This window comes from Myotis brandtii, unplaced genomic scaffold (assembly GCF_000412655.1).
Source record: "Myotis brandtii unplaced genomic scaffold, ASM41265v1 scaffold1423, whole genome shotgun sequence".
Taxonomy (NCBI): domain Eukaryota; kingdom Metazoa; phylum Chordata; class Mammalia; order Chiroptera; family Vespertilionidae; genus Myotis; species Myotis brandtii.
Genome location: NW_005355087.1, coordinates 813,814 through 832,464, shown reverse-complemented (window position 1 = coordinate 832,464; position 18,651 = coordinate 813,814). Strand labels below are relative to the sequence as shown.

The 18,651-nt window shown below is 38.5% G+C and overlaps 1 protein-coding gene across 8 annotated transcripts in view; it reads left to right on the top strand.

Annotated features, from left to right (window-relative positions):
* FNDC3B (fibronectin type III domain containing 3B) overlaps positions 1-18,651 on the top strand; it is a 277,903-nt gene that overhangs the window by 29,289 nt on the left and 229,963 nt on the right. For 6 of the 8 annotated variants that reach the window (XM_005860873.2, XM_014535303.1, XM_014535301.1 and 3 more), the window contains exon 3: positions 1,182-1,257. The exons of the other annotated variants lie outside the window; for them this stretch is intronic. In XM_005860873.2, coding sequence (XP_005860935.1) covers positions 1,182-1,257 — 76 coding nt within the window. The remainder of the gene's footprint in view (positions 1-1,181; positions 1,258-18,651) is intronic. 8 annotated transcript variants of the gene reach the window in all.

Here is an 18,651-nt window from a genome sequence, read left to right as displayed (position 1 = left end):
GGTGAATTGACCTCCAGGCTAACTGGCTATGAGAGTCAGCTGTGTCTGCAGTGGGAGAGCTTCTGTGCTGAATCTCTAGGGCGGTGCTAATCTAGCCTTTGCCTGAGGCTATCCGGCAAATGCCTCTGTGCAGGGCTTGGGCGGGGCGGGTCCCAGGGGATCTACAGGGCGTGTGGAGCGAGCAGTTATGGCAGCTCTCAGTTCCGTCCCCAGCGGCTCTGCAACCGCTGCAAATCTCGGAGAGAAAGCTGCCTTCCCGCTTCTCCCGTTTGAGTCTGGGTCCCTAGAGACTCGCCTGGATCTGGAGCTCAGAGTCTGAAACTCCCTCCCGATTGAAAACAATCGCGCCCTGTGCCGCCGGCCTGCTCCACGCGCACCTCCGCACCTTAGTATTTCACCTCCGCACTGCGCCTCCTCTGAGTCTCGGCATGGAGTTCTCTTTACTTCTAGTTGTAGAATCTCTCCTCAGCCAGCCTTCCTGTGGTTCTGGGTGATGTCCGTTCTGTCTTTTAGTTGTATTTTTGAAGTGGTTGTTCGAGGCAGCGAACTCTGGCGTTAACCTATGCCGCCATCTTGGTTCTCCCAAAACACTGACATTTAGGTAATGGATTTAAAAATCTGAGTGTTTGGTGGGAACTACTTGTAATATTTATTTATTTATTTTGTACTGTTCATTATTATTTCCAGATCCTATACCCAGATGCTTTTTCCAAACTTTTTGGTAGTAAATTGCTTTCTGTTGTTACAAAATAAAATCATATAACCCATGTTAGCAATAGACACATGGGAATATTATGCAACAGTTTTAGGTCAGAACCTCACTTCTCTGTGAAATTTTCCTTCATAAGTATGGTTTCTGGTCTTTTAATTTCTTAATTGCCGTTTCTGAATTAGTGAAAGAATAAGAAGAATTGTGGGAGAGGAAACTGTATCTTACAATTGAGATTTTGAGTCACATAGCATCATAAGCAACACAGGAGAATTCACTTAGCTAAGTTCAAATGCGTGTGCTTCAGCCCCCTCACATTTGAACCAGGTCTGAGACATATCCTAAGTTTTGTGTTTACACAAGATTCTGTGCCACATACTTCCTGTCTAGAACATAAATTTAGGTAATAAAACTGTTAGAGAAATCCCAGATGTTCTAGTATTAAATTGAAATTAATGTGTTATTTTGGCAGGTTATTCTTGTTCAAGTTAATCCAGGTGAGAGTTTTACAATAAGAGCGGAGGATGGAACAGTTCAGTGCATTCAAGGTAAGAGATTTTTTTTTTGGAAGCCTTCTAATCAAAGGAGTTTTCCTTTATTATTTTAATAAAATAGAGTGTTTCTCAGTGTCTACCTATGATTTTTCTAGAAGTAAAATTTATCTTGGAATTAAAAAAATTTTTTTTTCTTTTTCTTTCTGTCAAATAGGGAACCCTTTATGCTGATGTAGATGCTGATATAAAAGAGACAGAGTTAAATACCTCTAGTATTCTATTGACCTTTAAGTGCATTAATTTAACTTGGGAAAGCTTGCAGGTTTTATATATTATGGAATTTGGTAGACCTGAAAAATTCCAATTGAGAATAGGAAGTACTTTTTCAAATTAGATAAAAGTTTAAAAACTATATTGTGGTGCTATCCAAATGATGTTTTTATAGGTAATATTTCTCTTAATGACCTGTCATTTATTCATTTATTATCAGATAGATATTAACAGAGTACTCCCAAATTTGGTGGCTTAAAACAACATTTATTGTCTTACAGTTTCTGTGGGTCAGGAATTTGGGCACAGCTTAGTTGTGGCCTATGGCTCTGGACTTTCAAAATGCTAAAATTCAGGTATGGGCTAGAGCTGCAGTCATTATAAAGCATGTCTGAGGGTCAGCCTTTTTCAGGCTTGCTCAAGTGGTTATTGGCAGGATTTAGTTCTTTGCAGGGTATTGGCAGGAGGCATCCCTCAATGTTTTGCTAAGTGGCTCTCCATGGGGACACTTACATTCTTGCCTCTGGCTTCATCACAGCAGCAGGTAGAGGGCAAGAGGCAATTCTAGGTTCAGCCCACTCAAGAAAGGGGTTTAGACAGGATTGACTACCAGCAAGCAGGAATATTTGGGGGCCATTTAAGCTGCCCACCACCATCCACACTCCACCTCCAATAATTCATGTCCCTCCCATATACAAAATACCCCCTCCCAGGATTTCCAAAGTCTTATTCCAGTATAGCATCAACTAGAGTCCAGAATCTTGTCATTGAAATAAGTTCTAAGTGTAGGTGAGGCTCCTTGGGTAGTTCTTTAATTGGGTACAGCTTGTTGGGCATTTCAGTTAATTTCTAGTTTGTGTAATACCAATGTCTCTTCCCTGTAGTTCACTTTGGAAAGAAATTACTTAGGTACTCTGATCCATAATGAATTCTGTTGTCGGAAGATCAATCCAGATCTGTATTAACCTGTAAACACTTGTGTTGAAGAGCACTGTTTGTGACGGCTGTTTTTGGTAGTGATTGGACGTATGGTAAATTGACATATAATTGAGTTCACTACTAGGTTATTGATTGGACTGGAGTCTGATCATAGGGCTTATTTTTATTTATTAAAAATATTTTAAATTGATTTTTAGAGAGATGGGAAAGGAAAGGGAGAGAGAGAAACTCATGTGAGAGCAAAACGTCAGTTGGCTACCACCTGCATGCCTCTGGGCATGTGCCCTGACTGGGAATTAAACTGGCACCCTTTTGGTGCACTGGACAATGCCCAACCCACTGGTCCTAGGGCTTGTTTTTAATACCCGGACTTGCTTATCATTATATTAATAAATGAGGGGAAATGCCCTTTGTTTGGTTTTCTATAATGAATTACATGGAAAAGGTTGATTTTTCTATTGCTTTCCATACTAGTGCATGCTGCTTTGTAATTTCACTACTTGTTTTTGTACCTATATGAATACAAATTTAGGAAAATTGTTTTGGAGAAATGAGTGTATTTTTAAGATTCAAGCCTAATGATTTTTAATTGCATTTAATTTGAAGTGACTTAACCATTCTGTCAGTAATTTTTGCTGATTCCATTTCTCTGACCATTGTGTCCCTGAAATTCATCTGTGGTGTACTAAACCAGCAGTCGCCAACCTTTCGGACCTCACGGATCACCAGTGAGTGGTCCGCGGACCACTGGTTGGCGACCGCTGTTCTAAACCACTTCAAACCAAACTTATTTTTTTATTGACAAAGAAACTTCAGATCAGAGGGACAGAAGAGAGGAAATGAATATTTTAAAATAGTGGGGGATATAGAATCTTCTATCTCCTTATAGTACTCTAAGTCACACCAGATGAAAAGTCACTTCACCTGTTAGAATGAAGCTGATGTTTACAGTTCATTAAGAAAGCAGTTGAGCCTCTGGGCATGGTATCATTGGAGCCTCCTGAATTGGCAGGTAAACTGTGTCCCTCTATAACTGAGTATGTGTAACAGAATCTATAAAAGCAAATTGCTGAATAGATCAGCATCTATAAAATCCACACTTTCATGCCACCTGCTTTTACTTCTTGATGTCTGAGGAGTGTGCATGTGTGTATGTGTGTGTGTATGTGTGTGTATTCGTCTACTTAGCCTCTCCCCCCCTTTTTATGTGAGTCCATGTCAGTAACTGGTATACTCTGTAGGGAATGTTGCAAGTATGTTTCTCTGTTCACAGTGGGAGCTTTGTACTTATTCATGATGATACGTGGAGATAAGTGACACTAACACCCCTTCCAGTGATTTCAAAAATGCGTTTGACTAAAGCCATTTATCTTTGGCTTCCCCAGCCTTCCTATTCTTTGTTCTCTTCTGAAAACGCCATGCTATGGTTATCTTCATTTGGGGCATGGTGGTACCTGGGCCAATTAGTTGAAATGACACAGGACAGGATGAGAGGGACTAGGACCTGGAATCACATGGTTTGTCAGGGCTCGAGAAGCACTGGGGAAACAGGATGAACTGCAGCATCTGGAACTTTGAGTCCAGACCCATTGATGGACTCTAATGCACAACTGGTGGTCACTCAGCACCCCTGCCCCCGTAAGCCTTCATTTGACTAACTGCCCTGTGAGTTAGTGAGCCCTTGACTCCAGGAGGGTAGGGCATAACAACACAGAATTTGGGAATAGACAGTATATTTGCAAATTCTAACACAAGTGATGTTATCCTTTCATTGTGATTAACGTCCCTATCATTGTTAATATTTATTCAGCTCTCATGCTATGCTATGTATTTACTCATTTAATGGGTTGATAGGTACACATAAGGCCTGTAGCAGTTAATTCATACAACTAGAGTCACATAGCTGGAAAGAGGCAGTGTTGAGCTTTCATCTCTGGTATACCTGACTCTCGAGTTTGAGATCTTTATTGCTCAGTACGTGGAAGCATGAACTCAAATAGTAGGTCTCCTTGGGCATATGACAAGAGCAAGGTGGGTTCCTGTTCCTGGAATAACAGGCTTCTGGGCAGGATACCAGGATGGGTACTGATGGCCAGGATGAGATAGAGATGGTTTGCAGAGCAAAAGTGGATGGTGAAGACTGGGTCTTTATCAGAGTAAGAGCAGGTGGTGTGATACTGGGAGCATTGATTTAGAACTCCTTAAATTATTTCTGCCCCAAGTCAGGATTGGGCCCAGAGTTGGGATGGGCTGAGCGTTCAGATGGGGCTTCCAGCTGCTGGAAGAGAAGGGGTGCAATGGGAGAGGACTAGTACAGTGAAAGGCAGTCTTCTCTGGCCTGCCTTTAAAAAATACCTATTAGGAAAAGATTGGAAATCCAGTCATATTGTCATGGAAACTCCTGAAAGAAGTTTACTAGAGATTAAAGTTAAGAAAGCAAAGCTCTACTGATGATCTTTCCACACCAGCCAGCAGGTGGGGAAGTAGTTTTTGGTGGTGGTGGTGGGGCAGTTGGTGGTGGTGGCCTTCCTGGAAATGTTGGAGTCATACCTATTGTTTACGCCATGGTTGGAACTGTCAGCTTGAGAATTTTTCTATTTCAACACTAGTCAGCAGGTTCGGGATTGATGGTGGAGAGATTAGGGTTAGGGGGTGGACTTGGTTGGGGGCCTTCCTGGAAACTTTGAAATTATGGGTATAATGTTAACCCCCTTTGCTTATAGTTGAGTTTGTTACCCTAATAATCTTTTCTATAGGACATTTATGGCATCACAAGAAAGACCTAAGAAGCTCATTGTGATTGTCATGAAAAAGCAGTCTGGAAATTCAAAGCAAATAAATATAAAAAAATAGTTACTCTGGGGGAAAAACAAAATTTTGTTTTTATGGGAATGTCCTTGGTGATAATGAAGGAAGAAAAACACAGGAAACATACGATATGCTGTGAAAGCAGATTCATTCTAATGGACTATTTCTCAATATTTTCCATGAAACATGAATCATAGGTCTTGAAGGGGCCACAAAAGGTCATAGTTTACTCTCACTGGGAGGCTGCGTTCTACCTATGGCATCCTAGACAAAGAGCTGATTGTTAGGGGAAAAAAGAATCTTAGCAATCAATATGAATTCTTGCCTTTGCTTAAAGTCAGGAATTAATAGTGGGCAGCTGCAGGTCTCTCCCATTCTTTTCATATCCTTGTCTGGGCTGAGGTGCTGGCAGTGCAGCTTTCCTTCCTGCCCACACATGCCATCTTTTTATCTGGGCCATTTCTCTGTTCTCTGTAAAACCTTTCAGCCAAAACAAATACAATACTTCCTTTAAGGCTCTAGTCTGTCTCCTCCAGGAGCCCTCCCGGACCACTGCGTTTCATCCTGACCTTTCTCTGCATTTCTGGGGGAGCAGGTAGAGGTAGCCCTGCATAAAACAGTCTGGCTCTATGTGCAGACCTTTTCTTAGCCCTTGAATTAGACTATGAACTCAGTTGTGACAGGAAACAGTACCCCCCACCTTATCCCCCAGCACGCAGCCTGATGATAATTACTGACTAGACTAGACCCTTGACTGGCTGGCTCTGGCATCACATCAAGTGTGATGATTTTTCTTTTAAATTTTATTATTGTCCTGAAGCTTAAAGATGCCTGGTTAGGTGTTTTTGTCTCTCTAGAAGAATTTTCTAATTCAATTACATTGATAATTAAACTAATCTGTTTTCTATAGAGAAATATGCTTAGAGTCTAAAGAACTTTAGTATTGATCCTATAATAATACTATAAGTTTCATTTGTGTTATAAGACTGTTGCATACAAATTGTGAGCCTGAAGAAAATAGGTGAATGTCCTGTGACTCTGTAAAACAGATTAAAAAGTAAGATGTTTAGGAATTACCATTTTTCTAATAAAGAATATTATTTAAAGATAATTACTAATGTTTTTGCCCACAATAATTATGCATCTTTTACGGAGACCATTTACTCTGCTGACTTGTGTATAGTAGGCTGAGACCTCAAAACGATGGGAGAATGTATAGTGGGGGAAGCGCGAGGAGACCCCTTCTCTGAGATGGCTGTAGCTTAGAAGCCATTAGAATGTGAAACTTTTTCTCTCTTCTGCTTATTCTCCTTAAGCCTTCTTTAGCTCTGCATCTCATTCTCCCCCTGGCCCAGTGAGTGTGGGAACCATATCACTGATGAACACCATGCTCTGCTCCGGGCTCTGTGAATGACCCCATTGAGAGCAGTTCCACATTTCTGAATCTCCTTGTTTGTATCCCACCTCCCCTCCTTGTATGATTCAGCATACAGACTGCCACAGGGACCTTAATGTTGCTTTTTTCCTCTCTCATTTTGTACTTTAAGTGCATTTATTAGACTTGTTTGACACATTAAAACACCGACCTGTCATTCTTTCTAATAATTTCATGACAGGTCCTAGGCAACGCTCCCTGTCTCTTGCTTTTTGTTTATTGAGAAACTAGAGGCCTGATGCACGAAATTCATGCCAGGGGCTCAGCCCTCTCAGCTGCAGCTTCGTCTGGAAGGTTGTCTGGAAGGTCGTTTGGCTGTCCGGTCTAATTAGCATATTACAATTTTAGTATTATAGATGACATGAGTGGTGTCATAGCTAGGGGTTACAAGCAAAGCAAAGCTTCTATATGGTCTGTTCCTTTAAAGCAGACTCTGCATATTAATGACAAATTTCTGTTTTACTGGCTTAAAACCAGGGAAAGAGGACCTATTGCAAATGAAGTTGGTCTTCTAAGGTTGATTGAACCCTTGCCTTGGCTAAATTTACAGTTTTTGCATCAAAAATATTGGGGTGGTTTGAAAGTGAAATTACTGTAGTATAAATGTCTTAAATCCTTCTTAATCTTTGCAAACTTTCATTACATTGAACATGTAATTGATTGTTATTTGACTAATTATTTGTAGAAATATTAGTGGAAATATAGGTTAGGATTTTGAGAGCTTCTTTTTTCATATAAGAAACTGCTTTGAAAATCCATTTCTTTTGCATTTGGAGGGAGTTTGTGAGGGATTGCTAATTTGAAATGTTATTGTGAACAGTTTGGCCTTACTTGAAAAATCACTTAGAATTGAAAATACAAGTCTTTCCCCCAAGCTATCTCCAGTGTCCAGCTTACCTTTTCCTGATCGATTCAAAGCTGTATTTGGTGAGAGTTAGTGAAGCTCTAACCTGAGAGAGTCTGAGTTTCTAGGAGCATCTGAATTACTCTACCAACTTGCCAGCTCATTTTATAACTCTTATATGTTAGTTAGCTTTAGGGTAAATTAGCCGCGCGTGTGCGTGTGTGCATGTGTGTGTGTGTGTGTGTGTGTGTGTGTGTGTTATTGATGAAAAATCATTTTCAGCGTTTTGGAGTATACATGACCGTTGAAATGTTTGGGGGTTCCATTTTGGTCACTATGTTTTGGCTTTCCTTTCATACATGACATGCACAGTCATTTGTTGCAAATAGACATTCTGCATGCTGACCTGATAGGCCCCCTTTCAAACACAGCTTGCTGCTGTGTAACTGGAATTTTATCAGCAGGGTAGTCTCCATAAGAGTTGGTAAATACTGATAGATACAGAGCAGAAGGTCCCGCTTATGGAAGGGGTGGGAGGAAGATCGGTGACCATATATGCAGCTATCATGATGGGATGGAGCAATGTTATGAGACTACGTAAAATTAGTGTAAACGGTGTTGCTTCCAGGAGGTGTGAAGTCCCTCTCTAGGGAGGTACCCAGTGTGTCTGCTTCTTGCTACTTTTCTCCTTCTGCCCTTCCCAGTTACCTTGGTGGGTTTATATCTATCCTTACATTTACATTATTAGGACAAAAGGTTCACCCAGTATTTTATTGTCAGACTTTCTTTGGCTTTTTTCTCCAAGTAAAGTTTTGGTGATTTGATTTGTTAGAAGTTATAAAGATTATATTTTAATAGTAAAGTGCAAGTCCTCTAGTTTGCTAGCTAATGCTTAACCTTTCCAGTGATGGCGAACCTTTTGAGCTCGGCGTGTCAGCATTTTGAAAAACCCTAACTTAACTCTGGTGCCGTGTCACATATAGAAATTTTTTGATATTTGCAACCATAGTAAAACAAAGATTTATATTTTTGATATTTATTTTATATATTTAAATGCCATTTAACAAAGAAAAATCAACCAAAAAAATGAGTTCGTGTGTCACCTCTGACATGCGTGTCATAGGTTCGCCATCACTGTTTAGCCTGTTCCCTTGCTTAAAATGGGAATAGTTGCTAATGTCTACCCAATAAGATTGTGAGATAATCGAGTATAAATACTATCATCATCATCATCGTCATCATCATCTTCATCATCATCTAGTAATGTACATAGCTTTGCTGATTATTTTTTAAAGAGATGTCCTGATCACTTACAGGCAATGACTTGATTATCCGACTTGTGGAAATGAGTTGATTCTCTAGCCTATTCCATTGCCTATTTATAATAGGCTGACTGTTACGGGGTTGATGGTGATGACAGCAGTTCACACATTTCAGATGAAGGTTTATGGGAATGTATATATTGTTAAGATACAGCATTTTGGATAAAACAATGGGTCCACTGTTCCGTGCATTTAATTAAAATGGATTGTTTTTGTTTTGTTTTGTTTTTTTATAGTTGAAGCTTTATTTATTGCTTTTCTTTTAGATAAAAAACAAACATACACACTGTGCCTGAGCAGCCATATTTAGAAAGGCCTTCAAAGGAGTGCTTCTGAGTATGCTTTCTCTTCTTTAGGCCTTGCCTTTTACAATTAAATTCCATAATTTTAATTTCTATTTAATGCATTCTGCTCTTAGGCAGTACTGAGGGGAGTAAGGCATATTGGTAAGATCATTATGCATCTGGGAGTGAGATTGCCTGGTTTAGAAATTCCTTGCATATTAGTTGTAGATCATAAAATTAGTTACTTTACTTCTCTACATCTCAGTTTCCTTATCTACGGAATTGTAATAACAGCATAGATCTTGAAGGGCTGCTATGCAGATTAAATTATGTATTGTGTAGAAAGCTTTTGGAACAGTGTGAGTCATTGTAAGTATCCAATAAATAAAAACCATTATTAGACTTCAGCCATTATAGCTAGACATCTAACCACTCTTCATTTTTGTCACCTGTCCTTTTAATGCAGTGGTTCTCAACCTTGGCTGCACATTAGAATCATCTGGGAATCTTTTTAAAATCCTGATTTCTAGGCCTCATCCTCCGGAAATTCTGTTTCTTTATTATCAGGTGAGGCCACAACATTAGTAACAAAGAAAGAGAATTTCCGGAGGATGAGGCCCAGAAATCAGGATTTTGAAAAGATTCCCAGGTGATTCTAATGTGCAGCCAAGGTTGAGAACCACTGTTTTAATGCATTTCAGGAAAGTCTATGTGAACTTGAGGTATTGGTTAGGGTGCTTTTGTTTTTTAGATGTCTTCACATTTTAGTCATATTACTTAAAGATTAATACATTTAAAAATTATGTGATGGGAATTTAGCCCCTGTAGCCTTTTACCTTTCAGGCTTGTTAAACAATGATTAAAATGTCATTTCTGAAGGTATCACTGCTTGGAGTTCCTTAAATGTCACAGCTCTTTGCGTCAGATAATTCAGAAGAGCTAACAATGTCATGTTACCTCAATTGCCTGCCACATTTTATTTCACAGCTCGTAGTCTTTTCCTTCTTGTTTCATTCTTTCTGCATATTTTACTCTTGTTTTTACACTTAGAACTTGAAAATTTCATGTTAGAAGGGTCTTGAAAGAAGTCTGAAAAGGGTTCTTCGATGGTAGGGGTCAAATCTCAGTGATCTTTGTATCCCAAATGCCTATCCAGCATCTGTTTGGTGTTCAGAATAAGGGAAAGTCATTTCCTAATACACTGCTAAAAATTCATGTCAAATGGTGGGAAATTTTCTTTAGTTAACTCACAGAGGGTTTTTGTTTGTTTTAACTGCACTTAACTAGTTAAATTTGGTTACTTTTACTCTGAGTTCCTCAAATTAAGACATTGCAACTGTGCTTAAGTAGTTAAATTTGTCTATTTTTATCCTCAGTTCTTCAAATTAAGATAATGCATGCATGAATGTGTTTCTAAAAACACATGCTAATTCTGAAGAGGTCCACTATATGGGTTAGTTCCTCTTACCTGTAAAAAGCATGAGGGGATGATGATTATATTCATTCTTTTGTTAACTTTTTTCTTCTGTGAGGAATAGTCTGGGAACACCTTGGAAAATATTTTTTAAGGCTATTTAACAGTAAAAGACCAGCTTTATATTTATCTTTTGTATTATTCACAAACATCTTAATTTTGAGTACTCATTCATATTTTAATGAGTAATCAATGTTTTCATGCAGTGAAAAGTTATAGCATTTATCTATAGCAGTAAAGTTTCAATAAAAACTGCCAGATCCAGAAATATATAGAGTACACTTTAAATTGTAAAGGAGTCTGGTTACTGGATTAAGTGGAGTTGATAGAGTACATTTTCTCTTCATCATCTGTGTAGACTGAAAGGATGAGGGAGGTGGAAAGATAGGTCACAGGGAGGGGCAGGAAGGAGGAGAAGAAAGCTGGGAAGGGCAGTGGTGCTGGGATGTGGAAGTGGGAACAGAAATTAGAGATGTTTAGCAGATGCCGAGGCTTGCTGACCAATGGGACACACATTGAAGAGAGGAAGCAAGTAATGGGCACTAGATAAATGGTTGCAGATTTCCTTAAAACAGGTGGAATCTGGTCTTTCAGAAAAATATTTGTCCTGCAGTGTAAATCTTTGTGAGTAAACATTTTGTGCTCACTCTATCCTAATTGGACAAGCACTAGGATTAACAAAAAAGGATAAAGAAGGAAAACTTTAAAAAAATAAAAAAGGACTTTTTTTTCCCTGCTTGTCAAATTGGGGGTTGTTTCCCTAAAGGAGAGTTTTTAATGACTTGGGAGGTGTTTTGCACACTATTTTTGAGGATGTGAAGACAGTTGGATAAAAGGGGTGTATGTTGTAATATTCCTTTCTGGCCCTATCTAAATATAGTGAATCCTCACTTAACATCGGGGATAGGTTCTTGAAACGGTAGCGTAAGGACTTATAACAAAACCAGTTTTACCATAGGCTAATTGACATAAGCATAGTTAAGTTCTTACGGCATTTCATTAATGTTATAACAAAACGATACTGAGCGAAACATTTTTATTCGAGGACCTGCTCTATGAAGAGAACTGGCCTCAGAATCGCCTGCACCAGTGACTTTCATTTATGACATTATGGCTTGGAGTTCTTTGAATGTACCTGCATTTCTTCTGTGGTTTGGATGTAATTCCGTTCTCCAACTTTCCCCTCACACTTCTTTTGCAATTTGGAGAGAAAAGTTGATTTTTTTCTTCCAAGTCTTCAAATCTTTCTGTGGCTGGGTTAAAATGGAAGCATACCATAATTTAAATGTAACGCCTTTATGGACACTTTATATATTGCAGTGTAGAGCCAGAATTAACACAGTTTTGTGGTATCATTCTGGCTATAGGAATTTCCACATTTTCACCTCATTTAAAAATCTTCTAATTATTAGCTATAGTTTTTATTCTAAACTGACAAGAGGGAAGAAAAGTCTTTGGGAATAGGAGTTGCTACATAAAAATATAAAGATATAAGCATTATCCTTAGTGTTCTTTTGAGTGAATGTTAGTCTCTGTTAGAGGAATGACTAGATATATATTTATCTGCTTTATTTTGCAGTTTTCATGTAAGTGGCTACACACTCATACACCTATCTCATGTAAATGTCAGATTAAACTGTTTACTTGATCTTGAAGTGCCAAGTCTTTAAGAGTTGTCCAGAGTTGGATGATTTGGGGTATCCAGGATTGGATATTTTAACATAGCGTTAGTGAGTATTGTGCTAGATATAACAGTGTCAGTATATGATGCCTGCTGTGTGTACCAGGATATAAGCAGTGTGGACACAATGAGCACATTGGCACAGCTAGAATTTAACTTGTTCTTCCTATTGAGGAAGAACAATCTTTGTGAGCTGTGTAATCAAACCTTCATACTTACATTGTCTTGGAGTATAAGCATGAAGTAGTTAAAAATCTTAATAAAATAAAGCAATAGCATGGTTTGTTATCCCATAAATTACATGTCAAGATCTGAGATTAATTTGGGTAACTTATTCTTAGTTAATGATCAAAACAGTTCTTATTACTATGGGTCAAGTATTTGCATCTTGAACAACATAGTTCTTGCATCATATGCTTAAGGTCAAGTACATCTCTAACATCTCAGAATTTTAAAGCTGGTTGTGATAACATAGTGGCTTGTAACTTGGGCACATCAGACTTATCTGGGGAACTTTAAAAAGCTGCACAAGTTGATCTCCAGGCTAACTGATCTCCAGGCTAATTGTAGGAATTGTCAGATTGGAGGGGGTAAGGCATGACCTTTGAAAAGCATCACAGGTGATTCTAATAAGCAGTGGAGACTGAGAATTTCTGGTTAACCTAACCCTCAGGAGAGCTTCAGAAACTCTCATGGTGTGCTTTTCCCAGAACATCACACTGCACAGGCTGCCCGCATACCTGTGTCTGTTCATCCAGGTTAGTCTTCTTTGGGAAGTTTTGCAAAGTGCTCAAGGATATTTTATCTCCTATTCATAAACATATTAAGTAAACTCTTTGTGATGGTTGTCTTTATTGAACCTATTAATTAAAATTGCTTTTCAGTTTTTCTTACAAACTTTCATAAGCAATAAATGGGGGTCATCAAACAAATTTGAGTTTGCTTCTTTCAGCAGAGTACAGATTTATTTTCCCATCATTTAGATGTAAACACAGTAGCTCACATATTGTAAACTAATAAAATTCAGAGTTTTTATTAGTTTACAATATGATTAGAACAGGTGAGACTGTGCAGGCAGATGGAGTTAAAACAGGTAGATGAGAAAACAACCATGTTACAACTTGCTGCTTGCTGAAGCTGCTTTTAGCCCTGCTTTCACTTGACTTTATAAAAGAATTGGGCTGGGACTGTTGCTCTCCTCTTTGTTCCCTTTGTAGATCCAGCCTGGTAACTTGAATGGTGGAGATGCCTAGGAAACAGCTTGGTGCTTGACCCAGGTGGTCCCCACAGAATGCCGGAATCAAGGGCATGACATCCATGTGTCAGACACTGACAATTCCCAGTAACTTTAGCGTGGCTCAGAATCACCTGGAGGGCTTGTTAAAGCACAGCTTGCTGCCCCCCTCCCATTTCTAATTCAGGTCTGGAGTGGGTGGGGCCTGAGAATTTGTAGTTATCAGAAGTTGCCAGGTGATCCTGATGTCCTTGGTTCTGGGACCAAGCTTTGAGAACTGAAGTAGGAGATTGTGGGGTGAGGGGCACTTGTAAGAAAAGGGGACTTAGAGAAATGGTGCCCTTAAACAAAAGAAAAAACGCAGAATTAAGTATGGTCACAAAATGGACAAAGGGAAAAAATCCATGTATATGCAGAAAATAAAAGAGGATAATGGTTTAAATTCTTTGTTATATGCTCAAAAATAGAATCTTCTTCTTTATCTGAAAAATTTCCCCTTTACAGTCTTTTAGTTTACATCTAATTCAATTGCCATTTTATCAGAAATTCCTTTTTCTTTTCTGTGCCTGAGTTCCCAAATAATGAGAAAAAAACTATGATTGCCAAGGATATCCTAGGGATATTTTAAAGTTTAATGAATCATATTTTGTAGTATAGAAGGGGTCACTGAATTAGGAAACATGCAAATATGAAAAATATTCTAAACAGATAAAAGAATATCATACACTGTATTCAAGTAATAAACAAGTACATTGCTCCTCCCCAGTCAGCTGGGTGATAGTAAAGAGAAAGACAAAAGGGGAGGATAAAAAGTAGGTGGGCTCATATGGAAGTTGGCTTCACTGTGTCAGTGGTTCTCAACCCTCTGGCCCTTTAAATACAGTTCCTCATGTTGTGACCCAACCATAAAATTATTTTCGTTGCTACTTCATAACTGTAATGTTGCTACTGTTATGGATTGTAATGTAAATATCTGATATGCAGGATGGTCTTAGGCGACCCCTGTGAAAGGAGTCTCGACCCACAGGTTGAGAACCTCTGGGTAAAGTATTCTAAAGAAACAGGAAAGTTTTGAAGCATCAAATGGGGGAAAGGAAGTGACTTAGAATTCAAAATAGATAGGATTCTACACCAGCAAGGATCTGGAGCAGAGGAACATTGCCCTCAGAAAAGAGGAGAAGTTATCCATGAGAGGCAGTTAGGGGTAGTGAATGACTCCATAGTAACGTGGAAAACAGGATTATACATATTATTTTTTTCCCTCCTATGGACAGGGCACCATTGTAGAAATTTAGAAATTTGTGCCCTGTTTTAAAAAATCTATTTTAAGGGTCAAATTGTTGAATTCCAGACCAATTATTAATAATTAAATTTACAGCTCTTGAGGAATCTTCTCATATTCTCCTCTAGAATCTAGAGTCTAGATCAGTGGTTCTCAACCTTCCTAATGCTGCGACCCTTCAGTACAGTTCCTCATGTTGTGATGACCCCAACCATAAAATTATTTTCGTTGCTACTTCATAACTGTAATTTTGCTACTGTAAACAATGTGTAATTATATATGTGTTTTTCGATGGTCTTAGGCCAGTGGTCGGCAAACTGTGGCTCACAAGTCACATGCGGCTCTTTTGCCCCTTGAGTGTGGCCACGAAGTTTCAATCGCACTGTACGTGCACGCCCGCACGTGGTATTTTGTGGAAGAGCCACACTCAAGGGGCCGCAGTTTGCCGACCACTGTCTTAGGCGACCCCTGTGAAAGGGTCATTCGACCCCCAAAGGGGTCTCGACCCACAGGTTGAGAACCACTGGAGATGATTTCCCTTGCTGTTCTGTGAGTTTTCATTGATCATTTTAATACTCATTGCACCTGTCATGCTGGTATCAGCAATTAACATTCTTTAGAGGTGAATAGAATGTCAGCTTCCAACTCAGATGAAACTCAAGAACAACAGGTGCATTCTACCTGTTTCTTGGCTATCACCAGAGTAGTCAGAAGGCAAGTAATTAACCACAGAACAGACTTTTGAGAAAATGAGACTCTTTAGAATTTGAGCCAGAGTGCTGAAAAGTAGCTCTGGGTAATGTATTTAGGAGACATAGGAAATGGCTCAACATAAAGTGCATAATAGCCTTGCTGATCTGACCTCTTTAAATTTATTTCAAGCCCGTTTCCCTGTGTCAACAAATTTTAACTGTACACCTTCCACACACCCTCTGTTTTGTGCAGTTTTTAAAAAATTGACTTAGGTTCATATCAAAGGTCTTTGGACTTGAACTCATACAATACAAATCGGCTGATTATATTGTTAATTTCTCCCTTCCCTTTTGAAGGAAGAAACCTGACAAAACTGGCTTCAATTAGAGGGAGAGCGGCTCCTGATAGTGGTTTAACTTCCTCTCCATTCAATCTAGTTTCATTGACCAGGGCCTCACTTTTCTCACTTCAGAATCAGAGGATTGAACCAGATCATTTCTAAAATTCTTCATGTCTCTCAATTTCTTTTTTTCTCTTGCACTTTAATTCATGAAAAGACCAGAATTTTACTTAAATAGGTGCAAGTGAGGGCAGATTTCAAGAGCTTAATTATCTAGGTTGTTTATTTGAAACTGAGATGTTAAATTATCATTTAGGGCTCTTTAGGTACTTCATTAATTTCTCTAAAATTTTATTAGCATAATTTAATCTTGAGTAGTAACAAAAAAGGGAAAGAAAATTACCGATATGTGTTTTTTTCTTGTTTTAATAATAGTTTTTTTGATGCCTCTGTGCAAGCCAGGTGCTTTACATTACTTGTTGTCAACCTTGGTTGCACAGCTGAGTCACCTGGGATTTGAAAAAAAACAACAACAATGCTTGGGTCCCTACTTTCAGAGATTTAGATGTAATTGGTACTGAGTATATTTTTAAAGATAGACTTGGCATATTTCGTTTACATTGCATTCAGTAAAATATTTGATGGGTTTTATTTTTATGGCATCCAATATTTAGGATACTGAATCATTTGTGAATGGGAAGAAATCCTAAAAACATGAAAAGTGATACTTGCTCATCCCCGGTGTACTGCCTGAGCTGAAGCATCCTGATGTCCACCTCTTATCCATGAACAGGATAAGATTGCCCTATTGCTTGTCTTGGCTGGAAAACAGCACACAGACTTGTCCTGTTTGCGATGCTTTCATAGGATCATTTGCTATCATTCTATTGATTCTAGTATGCCATTGATTTTTTTTTGAAAAGTCATTATTTTCTACAAAAGAGAAAACACTATCAATTAAACTGACTTGCCCTGTACTGTAAGCTGCTTTCCTTTTTTAGGAGATGTTAAAATAAGGAAAAAGATTACATGGAATCAATGAAATACACTAATTTAGTTTTCAGTTTCTCTTTCAGATTTAATTAGGTCTTGAAAATTACAAATCAATTTGGGTTTTCTTGATTTGTGTCGCATAATCATTTTGTGTGTGTGCATGTCTGGGATAGCTTATTCTCTATACTTCTCCGTTTTAAAATATGACTAATTTGCTTAAACATTATCCCTTCTAAATATGCCCTGGAGGATTTATATGCAAGTCATAATCTTGTAATGCTCTTTGTTAATTTTAGCTTCTCACCAAATGTCTATGTCTCATTATGCCAAAAGGCCCATTTTTTTCTATATGTGTACATATGCATACATATACACACATAAGTGTGTTTGCCAATGTTGCCACTTGTGTCTGTTCTGTTATGTCAAACTCTCAAAAAAACTACATTTTGGATTTAAAAATTTTCAAGGCTCTTCTGTTGTTCATCTGTGTGTCAGCTGTTGCACTATTATCCTATTAAAAACAACATAACCCAATTGAGCAAATTTATCATGTGCTTCTAACACTTATATGGAAAATATTTAGTTTCCTTATTCTCTTTTACTTTTTTTCTTTGTGCCTACAGTGTTGACCAAGAAATACATTACCTTTGGATCTAGACCATCTTCCCTAAAAACTTCCCTTATATAATTGCTAATTTAAATTTGTTCCAGATGTACACTCAGTATATAAAATTTGGTAGTTTTAATTTTTTGAGATGCTTTTAAAGATTTAATTTATCAGGGTATTTTTTTTCCATGGATCTATGTAAAGTCTGTGCTAGGCAATTAAACTTGGTTTTCAGTAAATTAATAGGTAGATGAATCTAATATTTTCTATCTCCCCCATTAAGGAGATTCTGTTGAGAATCCACGTAAAGATTCTCAATCTCTGTCTGAAGACCAGGTTTGATAAAGTGACTGTTTGATCAGTTGTGCTGTTGGTGTTCATTTATATGAATGGTGGAAAATGAAAAGGATTACCTTTTACATCACTAAATATCTAAGTACCTTGATTTTGTCTTGGCCTTTAGTTCCTCCTCATGGAAAAGTTCATGCAACAGCTACGTGTCATCTCCCCCCCTGTGTGTTTTTCTTCCTTCTCTGGTTTGCTCCTAATGCCTTCTTGGAAGGTACATGGTCCCGTTTGCACTTGGGTTTGTGTGTGCTTGCGGGTAATTAACACCTTTTACCTACCTGGTAGCTCAGTGCCTCCCAGAAAGGAGCAGACAGCCTTTGCTGTGTCTGCAGTGTTGGTGTTGTGTTATTCTGTTCTCCATCCTGGGCCTGTCTCTCACTCAGACACCCTCCTTCATGTATGAGCCACTCTCCCTGTCTTCATCTCCCTTCTCTCCTGTTTCTTTTATTCATACCCTCCACAGGAAGGGGTGTTTTCTTTAGGAAACCTGGCATTTAGGGAGAGAAAGATTTGATTTTTGGGCTGTCCACTTTTAAGAGTGGAGGGGGAAGTTATCAAGTTAGGAGGTTCCTGAGAAAAATCACATTTCTTCTTTATACAGGCTCCCTGGTCTACTTTTGCAGCAACTTAAGAAACACTTCCATATCCCCACGCATAGGAGCCCTACTATTTTATTGTAGCCTGTTCATCTTAATCATGTTGGTTTACATGAGCGGGATTTATTTTGGAACTTACCGAGCCAGCTACATTAAATATGGTATTGTCATTTACTGCGTGTATCTCTGTGTGTGGGGTGATTCTTGACCATGAATCCATCCTGTGAGATATCATGATGATATCTGGCACGCCTTATTTGTTTACTGTTTTTACTGTGTGTGTTTATAAGAGAAGAGA